This window comes from Magallana gigas, chromosome 9 (assembly GCF_963853765.1).
Source record: "Magallana gigas chromosome 9, xbMagGiga1.1, whole genome shotgun sequence".
In the NCBI taxonomy this organism is placed as follows: Eukaryota; Metazoa; Mollusca; class Bivalvia; order Ostreida; family Ostreidae; genus Magallana; species Magallana gigas.
This window is the reverse complement of record NC_088861.1, coordinates 5672074-5687874: the sequence shown is the minus strand read 5'-3', so window position 1 is coordinate 5687874 and position 15801 is coordinate 5672074. Positions and strand designations below refer to the sequence as shown.

The window sequence follows — 15801 nt, the reverse complement described above, 5'->3', positions numbered from 1 at the left end:
TACTTCATTATAAGCATAGTTCGTTATATCTGTCAAGTTTACAACATGTTATAAAGTCACAGGGAATGAAAATCTCTTCGCTGTAAGCGTCAATTCATTATAAGCGTGTTCGCTATAACCTGTTTTACTGAACCTGTATAATTATTTGAAAATGCATGTACATATATTGCTTCAATTAAGAATATGTGACAGTCTGCAATTTTATATGAAAGATTTGCTTTGTCACATTTGCAAGATGCAGCATATGCCATTGCATGAAATATTTGATAGTTTTTACAAACCATTCTTTTTTACATTTATATTTTAATTTATATACATATAAGTTTGTTTTGTTTTGTTTTTTGTAGAAAACTGGACCAAGAAAGAAATGTGTTGCTTGTAAAATTGTGGCTCATACCATGTGTATTCCTCTTCTGGAGAAGGTAAAGCACTTTAAAAATGTATGGAAAGTCAAATATAAAATGTATTCATTATAGGTGGCAAATTACCAATTTGCTTTATGTTAAGTTCATGAAAAATAACTTGCTACATAAATAATATTAAAATTGAATTAAATTTCATCATGCAAAATAGTTTTATTTGATAATAATTACCCAGAGTTAACTATTAATATGTATACTATAGGCCCATACTCTTAGCATTTTTTTTATGTTTATATTCTAGTGAATAGTGTAACTATAAAGAAATCCTGCATATACCTTTTGCACATTTCTTAGTAGGTACTTTGGTACTTAGTTTTGGTGTACAAGGCTCAATAACATTGTCAATGACTGTCTGTTGCAGGAGTTGTGTACTTGTAATTGTGGTACAGTCCTGATCACATTTAATCACTAGCTTTTCTTCTTTTTGATGGAGATGTTACACTGTACCGCTATGAAGCTTTGATTCACTAGATATCACTTAGTTCCATGCATTAACATTGTATACTGAAATACCTTTCACTACTAAGGGATGTCAATTTTACTCGGGTGTCTTAGTCGATTAATCAAAGCCTTTAGTCCAACGATAGTCGAGTACTTGTTGATTTATTTGAAACTGTGTGTCCTTTTGAAATCAAATAATGCTACTGTCACATTCACCATATCTTAAACCATAAACATTTAAAATCTTAATGATAATATGCACTAGATGTATTTGATTTCAAATAAATGAAAAAGTATTTTTTTCTAAATATCCTTCAGCTAATGTCTTAGCTTTTCCTTTTTCTTGGGGCGCTTACACATAACTGCGCTCCATATCATCTTAGGCAAATCAAATGTGACATGTTTCATGTTAAGTCATTGTCCCGTGCCATGCAAAATCAACAATTAAAGTTAATAATTATAAAAAAAAAACACCTTGAGATGATATGATTAAATTTTTGATTAATACAAACATCTAATCCAATAAATAACTGATTAGCAGAACCACATATTGATCTCTTCAAGTACATGTTTGCAGAAGTAATTCTATTCAAAATAATAATCTGATCTACAAATTCAAAGGAGATCAATTTTCAGCCCCTTAAAAAATATACCAGGGAAATCCGTTCGATGGAACAGAGTGTAACATTATCAAAAATGCGGAGAGAAGAAAACTCATACTTTTATTCGAAGCCCAAAAAATGCTGCATAAAGAAACGAGGAAAATTGTTTTGAATTTTTTTCTTTATTCTATAACGAGTAATCAACTAAGAAAATTATGGTCAATGATCGGTATGACCGAGCGATAGTCAAGTACTCGAGTACTCGATGACATTTCTACCTTTCACTCATATCTTTGGTGGCAAAACAACTTCTGATACAGAATATCGTGCTTAGGGAGCAATAAACTGGAAGTACTATTGAAAATGAAGCTCTGCGTGGAAATTTAAGACATTAACACCAAATTGAAATTAATGTACTATGAAGAAGGAACTGGAAATGAACTGCAATAACTCATGAAGTCCATTGATTCAGAAGAATATTTAATGTGAAACACGTACAGTGTCAAGGTGGCTTTTCAGAGATTTAATTTGTAGCATGAAAATATTGTCCAGGCCATAACTTTGTGTTGAGTAGAGGTGATGTTTAAAAAAAAAAAGAATTGATTCTTTGACATTTTAGTACCGTAATTATAATGCAACAATTTAATGTTGAATTTTAATTAACTCAAATACTTGACACCTCTTTAATTCTTTATTTCATTGTGTTTTATGTTCCCTTTTTCCTGGGAGATTATAAAAAAGTAATCCTATTATACCCATTTTCGCCAGCCTTTAATGGCTTCTGTATCAAGAGATAAAATGCAAGCCTCATTTTTAATTCCTGATATATGATTCCTTAAGTGGAACCCAATCTATTTTTTGGAGCATCCACATCATATACAAATGATATTGAAAGGATTATATCTTCGCTGTATAAATAATCTCTCTGTATAAATATTTTACCATTATTACAATGTACAATGTCAGTTGGTGTAACGATTGTTGCTAATAATCCATCCGTCTCCAGAAAGCTCTCTTCTATCAATGGTGCTTTGTCAGGGACCGCTCTAGTAAACAAATAATATGCCAAATATAGCCCAGATGGCTCAATATCTGAAGAACACACACAGACAATACTTTCTATAAATAAGAAACAAAAGACAATTTTGGGAATATCTTTGATCTGTGGAAAAAAATTTCTTGGCCAGAAAAAGATTTGATAAGACCCGGCCAGACAGAAATAATTTGTGACCTCCGTGTCTTCAGCTCTTCTGTACATCATTTGTGACCCCTGAGTCTATTACCCAGCTATTATGTACCGTATTGTCCTTTGTTTATTTATATATGAGAGCCGTAATATAAAAAATCTATCAAATTAGTTATTGTAAATAGAATTCATTAGACTACTAAGTATTCCTATGTCTGTGTTTGAAAATCTTCATCTAATATGGGAGATGCATCATTCATTTTCTTATGTATTAAAGTGACTGCATCAGTATCTACATATGGGTATGTAAAGGTTCACTGTAAACATTATATTTTGCGTAGACAATATTTGACTGACATTGATTTTTCAATGTTGTTATAAATTTGAATTATGTACCTATCATAATACATATATGGATGTCATTTAGCAATGTGCTTCATTTAGCGGAAGCTGCTTTCAACCAAAAAAAAAAATTAGAATACACAGCGAAATGTAATTCGTTTATAGTCTTTGGTTAGGAAAAAGCTTTACAAGTTTGTGATGAGAATTATTGCTTAATTTCTAAACAAACAATTGCTTATTTTCTCTGAAAAAAAAATTCCTTTTATACTCTGTTATACCAACATGATACTCACTTCCTTGGTTAATGATGGCTTTCTCCTGACAAAGTTGCTATTTTTTTTTCAGGCACTGCATAATTATATATTGGGCCAATTTTTCATTTGTGTTGTGGAGATACTCAAATTGAATTACTTTACGACTGAAATTCCGTCAGGCCAAAAAAACACCAAAATATTTTTTTGAGATCACTGATGAATTGCCATGTCGCACGTCGGTGAATGTCCTGGTGTACAGATTGACTGATTGTCTTGAACGGGTTCATTTGAATAACGCTGAGTGGCTTTGCAGTGATTGCAATGTCCAAGACAAAAATAGGGACAGTGCATGTTGCAGACCAGAAATCGTTTTATTTCCTAGAAAATAGTAAATGAAGCTAAAAACGAATACTTGCTAAACATAGTAATTTTGGCTTAATAGGATCTAGCTATGCCCTTGAGTGTCTTAATTAATTCGGATCTTCATTTAGATGAAATCGAGTGAAACTAGATCATTGACCCTCTCTTAGCACCTGATACCAAACACTGTATAACTTTAATACAGTACTATTCTTGCTTCCTTTAATTTGATTTTTTTCTTTTTCAGAAAAACCTTAGATGTAAACCAACATTCCGTGAAGCAGGTGTAAGAAACTATCGAGAGGTAAGAGAAAAATGAAACTTTGTAATTTGTTATGACAGCAAAATGCTGCATGAATTTGCTACGTGTATATATATATAGTAAATACATTGCACCCCTTCTTCGTGAATTTTTTTTTACTGCACCCTGATTGCTATACTGTATATCAGAAAATTTTTAAATGTGCTCCTCTAGTTTTTGGTAAAATAAGTTTGCAGAAATTTAAGTTTCATTGTGACAGATTTATTAATAAGTTTATTTCATTATGACAGTGTTCGATTTTATATGATATATAAAAAATGTTGATACTTTAAACCACCTCCAAAGGAAATGTTATTATATATTACATACCAAAATAAGTCTGATATACGGTGTAATTTGATATTGTGTAAATGTTGGCTGTTAAAATTGGTTATAATTGTGTTGCTGTCTTACAGGACAATGACTGTGAACCCTCGGTACGTTGAGCTCTGGTTTTTACAATGCAGATTATCTGATCCTGTTTGTCTGTGTGCATGTGTGCGCGTACGTGTGCGTGTGTGTGTAAACATCTGGAATAAAAAAGAAAAACAGCACACATTCTTTTTAACTTAGCTTACTGTAAACATGTACTGTCTAACTGATGACCAATCAAATCTTTAATTAATTGCACATGCTCAATTGTCTTTCCTCTCCGTCTATGATGCAATCATTTATTTAGGACACACACATTAAATGTACAATGTATCTCTACCAATTGATTGTCAATGAGATTGTTACGTTAATGAATTAATTAAGTTTCTTTCCTTCTTTCAATTTCTAATTTGATGAGTATAAAGGTTCAACTATTAACGATTGTATTCTTAATGTTATGACTCTGATGTAATCTGCTCTTTGAAATGAACATTCAGAATTTCTTAGAATAGCTAGACAATGAATGGTAAATGTTTAAAAGACAATTAATTATTGCACAAACTGTTATTTAATCAAATACCCTTCTTTGATTGACACTGAACAAGAAACATATATCATCATGAAATTCATTTTGGTGCCCGTACACAGGATACTCTTAAGGTTTCCCTTTCTACTAAAGAAATTAAATCAAGCCAACCTTTAAAGGGAACAAATGTATGATGACTATATGATATGAAGTTAGTAATGAACAATGAATAAAATACAATTGTAGACAAATTATTTATTAGTTTATGTACATGTTTTTACAACCATTGTCTAAAAAGCTCATTTGATCTATTATAACTTCTAGTAATTAATTTAGACACATTCTGTACCAATCTCTACCAACCTAATGGAGAAATTAACAACTCTTTCGGGATTGTACAAGCTCATTTTGAAGGCATTTGTGCATAGCTATTGATATTTGAGTGCTGTGGGATTAGTATGTGGGTGCTTTTGATTTGGTAGTAACTCGGTTGCAATATGATGATTGTTATAATATTAACGCCTGGCTGTCTCATAAACCCCCCAGACATTTTCTATAGGATATATTCTTCCTCTTCTATGAATGGAAATGATTTTACAGTTCTACTGGGAATCGGGTCAAGAGTACTGTCACAAAACATTATTAATATATCTTTATTAGATTGGTCTATTTTGTTAAAAATTGATAATTTGAAAACCATCATTAAAGCTTTTATGAAAACACCAAAAAAAAAATGGAAGCAAAAATGGATGAAGCTGCAGGTTATATTTGTGATTTTTCATGTGATAGTGGTAAAATGTGCAATGTTTATCTAAATTTTTAATATCTTTATAGCTAAGAAATTATGAATTTTATTTTACTTTACAGTAAAACTCTCTTAGTACGAACAAGGTTATAGCGAATTCTCAGATATAGCGAAGTCTTTTTGCGTCCCCAGTGAAATTCTTTTCAAATCTTTGCAGAAATTTACGGTTATAGTGAATTTGGATATAACAAATTTATGGATATAGCGAACTGATACCGAGTCCCATGGCGGTGAATAATAACAAAATATAGCACTTTCATATCGTATTTTTCACAAATTAATAAGTTTGCACTACTATTTAACATAATAGTTTAAATGAATTTATTTTCATATAAATATTTCAATTCACAATCTGATTATCAAAGGTATGGAAGTAATGTATTTTTAGTTTAAGCCCTAATTAGCAAAAATTATAGTCTAGTGAAAGAAATCATGTACATAGTGAATTCGCCATAGTTGTTTTTGCGAATTCGTTATACGGATATAACGAAGTAAATCCATTGGTCCCCAGGACATCGCTATAACCAAGTTTTACTGTATAGCTGTAATGTAATGGTACTTTTGTGTAAACTGTCTTTTTGTATCTTAATTTTGAAAAAAAAATTGGTCGAGGTCATTTCAAGGTCAAATAGTGCTCTGAAATAGTTTGTTTCAACATATTATGACTAACCAATCATATTATCATAGAAATATAAAGAAGAAAAGATCATATGTACATCGAATAATTTTGATATTTTGATGATATTAGAAATGCTTCTGAATCATTTGAAGCACCAGGCAAGTATAAGCACCGAGCTTTCTGAATCATTGATAGCTTTTTATGGTAACAGAGTTGACTTATCCCCTCCCTATACAATTGATTTCATGGATGTTGGCCCCTGCAGGATAAAACTGATTAACAATATTCCACATCCAATCTTCCCGTTGCATTCAACTTTCGCTCCCCCTCCACCTTCTTTCCAGGATTTGAACTTTACATGACCTTTTGATTTGTTGACATGATTGTGTTTTCGTGTTTCCTAGCTGGACTTTTTTCACTTTTAATGAATTTTTCATAACTGAATAATGTATTTACTGGAGGCCAGCTGATAGTCATCTACAATACAAATATTCATGATTTCTTGTGGGTTTTTGTCTTCAAATTTTGTATGAAACAAAAGTTTTATTTATGGGATTGTTGGGGGGGGGGTGTCCTTGTCATTGGCTTCTTGCTGATCAACTTAAATCCTCTCCCCAAAGCATTTTCGTGGATCTAAAATGTGGATTTATTCAAATTTTTCTCCTCAAAAACTCATAACTTGCTTTTAATATCAATTCTGTATAATTTTGAAGCAATTGTGTCGAAATATTAAATATAATTAAAAAGAAGCTGGCATATTATTATCAGAGAGAATAATAGGTTATTGGCACTTGCTGAATAGGAGGCTGTGAACTTGGATATAAAGCGGTATCATTAATAATTCTGTTATCTAGAAAATACTTTAGGGAAATCTTTCATTGTTAGTGTATGTTTGTAACAACAGGAAATGGAATCCGTCTATATATGGATCTTGAGTGTTTGAAAAATTACGCCCTTTCCCTAAAAGAAACAAATATACATATGTTAAAAAAGTCCAAATCAATACGTATATACTCAATTGAATTACCATCCATTGTAGGTTTTTTTTTTCTTCTGTTGTTTACGAGATAACAGAAATATGAATATTTCATGCCAGCTGTCTTGTTCTACTTTGTGTGCATTTGAAAAAAAAATTTTAATAGCAATTTGATGACGCTTTTGTTGAAATATTAATTAATGCTTGGTCCTTTGTAACTCAGAAATATAAATTTTAATCATGTATGAGTTTTATTTGAATAAAATGTGGACTAAAGAGTTTACCACTGATTATTTTGTGTATCTTATTGGCAATCCCAGGCTCTGAGTTATATATATGGATATACAGTTAAACTTTGATATCTCGAACACTGATATCTCGAATACAATGGATATGTCAAAGTGATTTGTATGATCCAACCACTTATTTTTTAAGTATTTTATCCTTGATATTACCAGTACTTCGATATCGAATTATTTAAACAGTATTTTTTATCCTTGATATCTCGAACTATTTAAACAGTCCCATCTAGTTCGAGATAACGAAGTTTGACTGTAGGTAAATCATGCAAATAATTTAAAACAATATTTCACATAATTATGTTAATTCTTTTACTAAAACTTTTGAATATTTACAAAATTTGAAAGCTTCTCTGCAGTAAATAAAAAAAAATGATTGATTGTAATGTTTGTCTCATATATTTCTTTTAGTTACCAACATAATAGCTAGGGAACAATTTGTTGTAATTGCAGTCAATTTAATTGCCACTGTAGCAAAATTCAAAAAGCTATTAGATTTATGGTCTCGATTGCAACAAGTTATGTTTACTATCAGAGTTAAGGTTTAATTAATTTACTTACTTGATTGAAATATTAATCATTGCTTTTACGATTCATGATGAACAAAATTTTTTTCTTTTATTTTTCACAGCAAACCTTTATGAGACATCACTGGGTTCATAGACGAAGACAAGAGGGCAAATGTAAACAGTGTGGAAAGGTAGGTATTGATTTCACAGAGACAGTTGGGTGGTTCTACAGTCCATGCATGGATCAAAAGGGTGGGTCATTGGGGGCATCCGGACCTTCACTGGGAAATTCAAATTTCTTAAATTTACATGGTAAAATTACCAAAAATATGCCTCGAACCCCCCACCCCCTGAAAAAATTACTGGATTTACATGCGAAAGACTTCTTCAGGATCCTACTTTCATAAAAATCTGTTGAATATTTTGTAGGGCTGAAATAAGCATTGAAATAAAATGAATTTGTTTATCATTGGGGTCTTGAAACAATATAACCATCAGGAAAATGAATTTGCAGGTCTTTGAATCTTAGTTGATACAGACTGAGGCACTAGTAGTGTACGATTTACATTACATCTGATTGAAATGAATGGTGGAAATTCAGCTTGTTTTCTGTCTAGATTCTATCCAAGATTGATATATTGAGCACTAATCAACCCCAATAATCACTGATTTGGAAGCCAATAAACAGTGGTGGTCAGAAAATGAAGAGGAATTTCCATGATTTGTGGTTTCCGAGTGTTCTTATAACAAAGGGATAGGGATGTACACAATGAGTAAGATGAGAACGATTCAAAATCCATAACAAATCTTGCTTGGTCTTTTATAATTATACATTCTAGACTTTTAAACGGCAAATCAACGGCATTACGTTTTGAATACCTGGTTCTATTAGTCCCCGTAACACCAACCATGACTTAAAACAGCGGCCAATATTCAATTTTGAAAATCGTTTTTCTTTTAATTATTGATAAGTGTCAGAATATTTACAGGAAAGTTCTGCAGACATTATCATATCCAGAATGATGCAGTAATTAGAAAAGGATTACATATGGAAAATTAACTTATATTCGATATCAAAATTCATTACAATGATGATAATTTCACTGAATGTTTAGGCTAAGAACGGATGAGTTTAAGATATATGACACTGGTTTGAAGGTTATTACTTTAATTGGACATTTGAATATTCATTGATTCGGTTATAATTATGGTTTTAGTGCAAAATCCCCCATTTTAAATTTGCAGAATCTGATAGGAATTAAAAAAAAAAATTGGGTGAAAATCAGATTTGAGATCGAAGCTTTATCAGCCTATCTTGATCATGAAATTAAATAGCGGGATTAAATCAAAGCTTTCAGGGGGGAAAATGTTAAACTAATAACACTATTTTCTGGTCGTAACATAATTAAATGGCATAAAAAATCCATAATGTCGGATATATACACATCCATTTTGTTGATTTAGAAAAAGGTTTGGGCAATATAAATGTAATTTGATTGTGCAATTAAATCAGCTGGCTGGTTGAGCCTCTTTTCATTGGTTTCATGGTTGTTTTTTTTTTATCTTTTGATTGGAAATTTAGAACAACCTGAAGGCTGGAAAGTTTGATATATTTTTCCATCCCTTAGTTTAATTTTGATATAGGCTTGAGATCAGCAGCTAGAAGTTTGTGTTAGAACAACCAATTAAATTCTTAAAGTAATATGTCCAATAGGTCATATTATCTGCTTATTATTTATTTATAATGTCTAATTATTATACCGTTCTTTCCAACAGACATGATTACCCCTGTGTATGCCTTTTTCATTGTCGTATCAAAATTTTTAACATGAAGATCGACTTAAAATTCATGTTTAAATGTGACAGATCTAATATTGATGTTTGATAAATTAAAGATACATGTATTACCGTAAGAATTTCTGTCAGTGATAGGCAATGGTAATCTTATTAAGAAATCATTTGCAGAATTAAGTTCATATGAACTTACAAAACTGTTTTATAACAGTATTATATATGCGACACACATTTTGCTGTTACAAAAAAGTCAATCACTTCAAACGAAACATTACACAGTACAGCATACAGGCCAAGATCAATACTTACCACACAATAAAAACTGGGAGTCTTTGGAGTTGAACACTGTTAAACAATGGAATTCTATGGATTTTAACTAAACATGCTCTTAGTAACAGTCCTAATTAATACTGGGGCAATTATCGTTGCAGGTGAAAAAAGGTTTCATTTAGATCATGAAATAGCTGCTCGCTACTGCGAGAAGTAAATGACAAATGAGCTTGTTCTTTTGAAAGGTCCATTCTTTTTTGCAAACACCTACGGGAGTGAAAAATGCAGGGATTTGAATTATAGATTGATTTATATAACGTTGGGATCGGCCCTGTTGAGGAAATACGTTGAGATGTCAATGTTATCAAATATTGTAGGTGACTTAATAAACTTCCCGTGATTTACTCGACGGGTTGATAATTGTTTGCTTGATGCGTGCTGCAAGAGCATTAGATACCATTGTTTAGTGATTCGGGGGAGTCTAATGTTAGCTTACGCCTTTAAACATTAATGCGTTTTATTACTTATAAATATTGACCCACCACACATTAAATATTGAAAAACTTATTAATTTTGAATTGGCAGCCACTAATCACTATTATAAATAATTATAAACTATGAGAAAAAATGATCTGGAATTTTATGAAATCAGCAGGTTGAGTTTTGTCCAAGATCATTTCGTATCATATTGTAAAGTTTGAATAATTCAAGCTCATTGTACATGCTAAAAATTTGTCTATGTCAATTAAATCTTTCTTTTATTTTCAGTCATTCCAGCAAAGATTTGCGTTCCAGAGCAAGGTATGGACTTCGTAGGATTTCCTTTAGTTGGTTAACTTTAAAATGAATAATTTTATTGTAACTTTGTTTCTCTGTTTTGAGATAATACCACAGTAGATGGTGTTATAAGCTTCTGCACAATTTCTTATAGCACTGTGGGTTTCCCCTTTAAAGAAAGTCAGTCACTGGTCCATGCTTGGTTTTATTCGTTTTTTTAAATCAGGTCTTTTTTATAATTAGTTAGCTCCCCTGTTGCTGCCTATAATGGTTATCAAACAGTGGCTACTTAAAAAGGGGATTAATTAAATATTTCACCATTGATATCTCAAATACTCAGATATCTTGAAGTTTTTAAACATGCAGTCCCATCTAGTTTGAGATAACAAAGTTTTACTGTATATGCATGTAAACATATATATAATACTAGTAGTAGGGAAATATAAGTAATGCACTTATCACCCAGATTTATGAATCCTTTCAATATTTACAATTCTTTATATCAGACTTAGTCAATATCAGGTAAAGGGATTTTTAATTAATTTGAACTTAACACTGAAGTGGGATGTACAGTAATCAGAAAGCTACAAAATCAGACAATGAATTTCTATATGAAGAAACGAGAAATTACGGCCTTTAAGTCGTGTTCTGTAGACTGAGTAGTTGAAGATATAGGATTTCTTGCTTTAATTTTCTTATAATCATTATGGTACTATTTTTTTGCCTTTTTTTGCATGCAGTCAATGACTTCATATTGATTGCAAGATGATATGATATGTACTGTTAGGGAAATTTTGTATAAGTAAGAGAATATGAGAGCTGATGAAAAGTTATAGGGTTGAAGAACCTCAAAAAGTAGGATAGTGGTAGAAGGAGGATGCCAAGAATAATTTGGTCATTGACCATATTCAAATGTTTTTCTTGATATGCAGCATTATAGGCTAGTAATGAAAGTTGATAGCTCATTTAGTTGTGTAATCTTTACTTTACTACTGATAAGTTGAAGTGGATAAAGTTGAATGTTCTTTTTTTTTAAATTGATTTAGCTAAAAAAGGTATTTTGAATATTCGATATATATTATCAAAAAAGGGAAATTTAACATTGTAGACTTGAACCACTGGATATTTTTATCTATAATTGTTCTCTGTTTTGTATCATTGCGTATTAGTTGTTTTCTGTTTTGAAGGAGATCATTGCTATCAGTTATTCTCTGTTTTGTAGGAGATCATTGCTATCAGTTATTCTCTGTTTTGTAGGAGATCATTGCTATCAGTTGTTCATGGTGCAAGGCAGCTTATCACAACAAAGTCTCCTGCTTTCTGATGCAGCACATCGAAGAGCAATGCACTCTGGGAGCTCACCAGAGCATCATTGTGCCTCCATCTTGGATCATCAAGCTTCCAAAAAAAGTAGGTCGCAAGTGTCATTTATAAGTCGTCCATTTTATGGAGCATTGTAATCAATGGAGAGAAAAATCAAAATGAGTTTTTTTTTCTAATATAGAATCAGAGAAACAATTTACAAATTATCAATAAATAAGTTATACTGTAATATACATTTTAATAACAAATCAGTATATATTCAGGAAATGTTGGAATGCTTTCAGAATGTACATAAATTAGATATTTAAATTTTTTTTAATTAAATGAGATAAATTGTTGAACCTGATCGACTTTTTCAGGGGTCTTTCAAATCATCTCTGCGAAAAAAGAGGCGGGCCTCTATAAAACGGAAAAAAGCCAAGGAAGAGAATCGTCCATTCATTATCAAGCCCATTCCCTCCCCACTCCTGAAGCCCCTGATAGTCTTCATCAACCCTAAAAGTGGGGGAAACCAGGGGGCCAAACTCATGCACAAATTTTGCTGGTGGTTGAACCCTCGGCAAGTGTTTGATCTTTCTCATGGTGGACCTCGAGCAGGGTACGTAATGCAAAACATGGAGGGAAAAAAAAAATTAATTTCAACGATCATCTCAAAAAAGTATCATGACTCAAAAATTATTTCCTCATAATTCATTGTGCTTTTTTCACAGCTCTTTCATGCCTTAACAGTCATTTAAATGATTGTTAGGACAAAAATACACATACAAAAAAAAATATATTGCATTTGTTTGGGGTGCTTAATCATGTTTTTATGTTAAAACTCTAGTTTTGACGTTGAAGAGCTTTAAATAAAAGAAAAACTGCCATTATATGAAAAACTGTGTGTATGATGATTATTGTTAATGATATTGAAGTACTGGTACTCTGCCATGGATTTAATATTCTAAGTGGACATCTGGGTTGTAGAATAGAAAATTATTTGATTAGGAATGTTATAAACAGTAAATGACAATTATAAATCTGATTAGACATTGATTGTAAACATCTGATTATTAGAATTTCTATTTTTAGTTCTGTATGAAACTTGATTACAAAAGTCTCTCTGTTTCATCCAATTTAATCTTCAATTTTTTTTTTTCATTTTGATGATCATTATAGAGAGAGGATATATATATATATATATATATATATATATATATATATATATATATATATATATATATATATATATATTTATATATATACTTTTATTCAGTAATTCAAAAACCAAGGAAATATTCAAAGTATTTACCAATTGTGTTTCGATAGTGATAATCTTTGATCAGTGAAATTTTCATCCATGATTCCCAACCTTAAATATATCTGGCATGATAGAAGATCTCTCATAATCCAAAATGCTAAAATCATGGTTAATAAAAGATAGACCCTTAAAAGGGAGGTTTGTGTTATTCCTCACGTGTAAGACGCTCAAAAGGGAGGTGGATATTATTCCTCAAGTGTAAGACACTCAAAAGGGAGGTGGATATTATTCCTCACGTGTAAGACGCTCAAAAGGGAGGTGGATATTATTCCTCAAGTGTAAGACGCTCAAAAGGGAGGTGGATATTATTCCTCAAGTGTAAGACGCTCAAAAGGGAGGTGGATATTATTCCTCAAGTGTAAGACGCTCAAAAGGGAGGTGGATATTATTCCTCAAGTGTAAGACGCTCAAAAGGGAGGTGGATATTATTCCTCAAGTGTAAGACGCTCAAAAGGGAGGTGGATATTATTCCTCAAGTGTAAGACACTCAAAAGGGAGGTCAATTATTCCTCAAATGTATGAAAGTGATGTTTTTTATCACACTTTTGTCTTTAGCATGCATAAATATAAAGAGAATTGAAAGAATCCATTTATGGTATTTGAAACATGCGTACATAAGCATATACGACCATGGAAAAACCTGTTTCTCTAAATGTTACCTTACCTTTTGCTGCACTTAAAACTGAAGCAGTACTACATTCTACAACATGATGTGGACCAATAAGCCAATGGGACATTATTGGACTTACATAACCTTTGAAGTTCCATAGTCAATACATTACACAGATTAAAGAGACGAGCCTTGATTCAGCACAGTGTAGTAATTCTCGAGGGGGAATTGACATCTAATGGCTAAAAGAGAGAGATATATCAAGGACATTGTTGTGCAGAAACAACGTTATGCCATTTACACTTCAATATGTTTGATGAGAATGAGTCTAATGTTGCCCTTTCATCTCTGTTTCAAAGGAGATTTAGCGTTTTAAAAGAAAAGATTATGACTTTGACTTTTTGTTGTAATTATTCTTTTATATGAGAATTTTTTTTTAAGGCAAGTCAACCTTTTTTTTTCTAGTTTATAAGTACAAGGTATTAAAGATTTAAGACCTTGGCTAATGAAGCTCTAGTTACAAATTATGAACGAAAGATGAAGATGGAGAGGAAGAGTACTTTATTCTGTAGATGGTTATCGAAAGGAGAAGAAGCTTAGTTTCTAATTTCAAGAGAACGAAATAAGAGGAAAAGATGGATTGCCAATCAGTTTGCACTGATTAATAAGTGCCAACCATTGATGCAACGATTTTTTGCTTCATTTTCCAACTTTCAGGTCTAAATTATAGAATAAAACCAAGAAAGGAAAGAATAAAATGCTATAATTTTAATATTTATAGCTCAGTAAAGGGACTGACTCTTTTTAATTGCACTTGTCATTATTTTACAAAGGCTTTAAAATCATATTATTTTTTTTAGACAATAATATATCTTAAATTGTTGTGGAACTGAAAAAAAAAATCTAAAGTAATATCTCCCAGAAAAATTGGTTAGGTAAAGAAAAATATCTATTTAATACCTCATTCCGAAATTTTGCTATGGTACATGTATGTACTATACATTAAAATTGTCTAGTCAACTTGTTTATTTTGTGTCTTTTAGACTTGAGCTGTACAAGAAAGTGCCTAACTTGAGAATCCTGGCCTGTGGGGGTGATGGAACTGTTGGCTGGATCTTGTCCGAAATCGACAGCCTGGGCATTAAACCTCCCCCTCCTGTTGCCATTATGCCGCTGGGCACCGGCAATGACCTCTCGCGCACCCTGAACTGGGGAGGGGTAAGTCAAAAATATAGGCTGAGTGTTATTACGGCCATTGAATTTGGGTAGATTTCAGTTTCAGTTGAGCAAATTACCATCTCATCTGCCAAAAATAGTCACCTTTATTAATTTATAGTGCCACTTATCTCCCAAATAAAGAATATTTTGATTGATGAATCACTGATATTTAATTAATGCTTTTCATTCGAAAAAATTTTGCCGATATTTCTTCTGAAGAAAAAGTTGGTTTATTTATTTATCAAACAGCACATTAGGTACCCATTTATTTTCTTTGTTTGGAGTACGCGATCAATCATATACTTGTAGGTCAAGTACTGAAAACTGGATTTAAGACATCTTGACCTATCTGTTTCTCATCAGTAAATTTTGAATCAATTTTAATCCATATAAGGATATGTGCACTCTGTTCCATAGAACCCCAGAGACATTAGTGTTTTGCAGGGATAATGCCTGAGAATGTTCCATCTTGCACTTATCCTAATTGATTTTTTT

General features: G+C 31.7%; 1 protein-coding gene across 12 annotated transcripts in view; it reads left to right on the top strand.

The window, feature by feature from the left end:
- The window catches only part of LOC105319011 (diacylglycerol kinase zeta), a 70694-nt gene that overhangs the window by 34238 nt on the left and 20655 nt on the right, over positions 1–15801 (top strand). For 7 of the 12 annotated variants that reach the window (XM_011416360.4, XM_020063607.3, XM_011416357.4 and 4 more), the window contains 8 exons: positions 348–422; positions 3855–3911; positions 4325–4345; positions 8137–8205; positions 10847–10879; positions 12113–12265; positions 12538–12776; positions 15132–15306. In XM_011416360.4, coding sequence (XP_011414662.3) covers positions 348–422; positions 3855–3911; positions 4325–4345; positions 8137–8205; positions 10847–10879; positions 12113–12265; positions 12538–12776; positions 15132–15306 — 822 coding nt within the window. The remainder of the gene's footprint in view (positions 1–347; positions 423–3854; positions 3912–4324; positions 4346–8136; positions 8206–10846; positions 10880–12112; positions 12266–12537; positions 12777–15131; positions 15307–15801) is intronic. The other 5 variants (XM_011416378.4, XM_011416358.4, XM_011416362.4 and 2 more) reach the window with 1 other exon arrangement.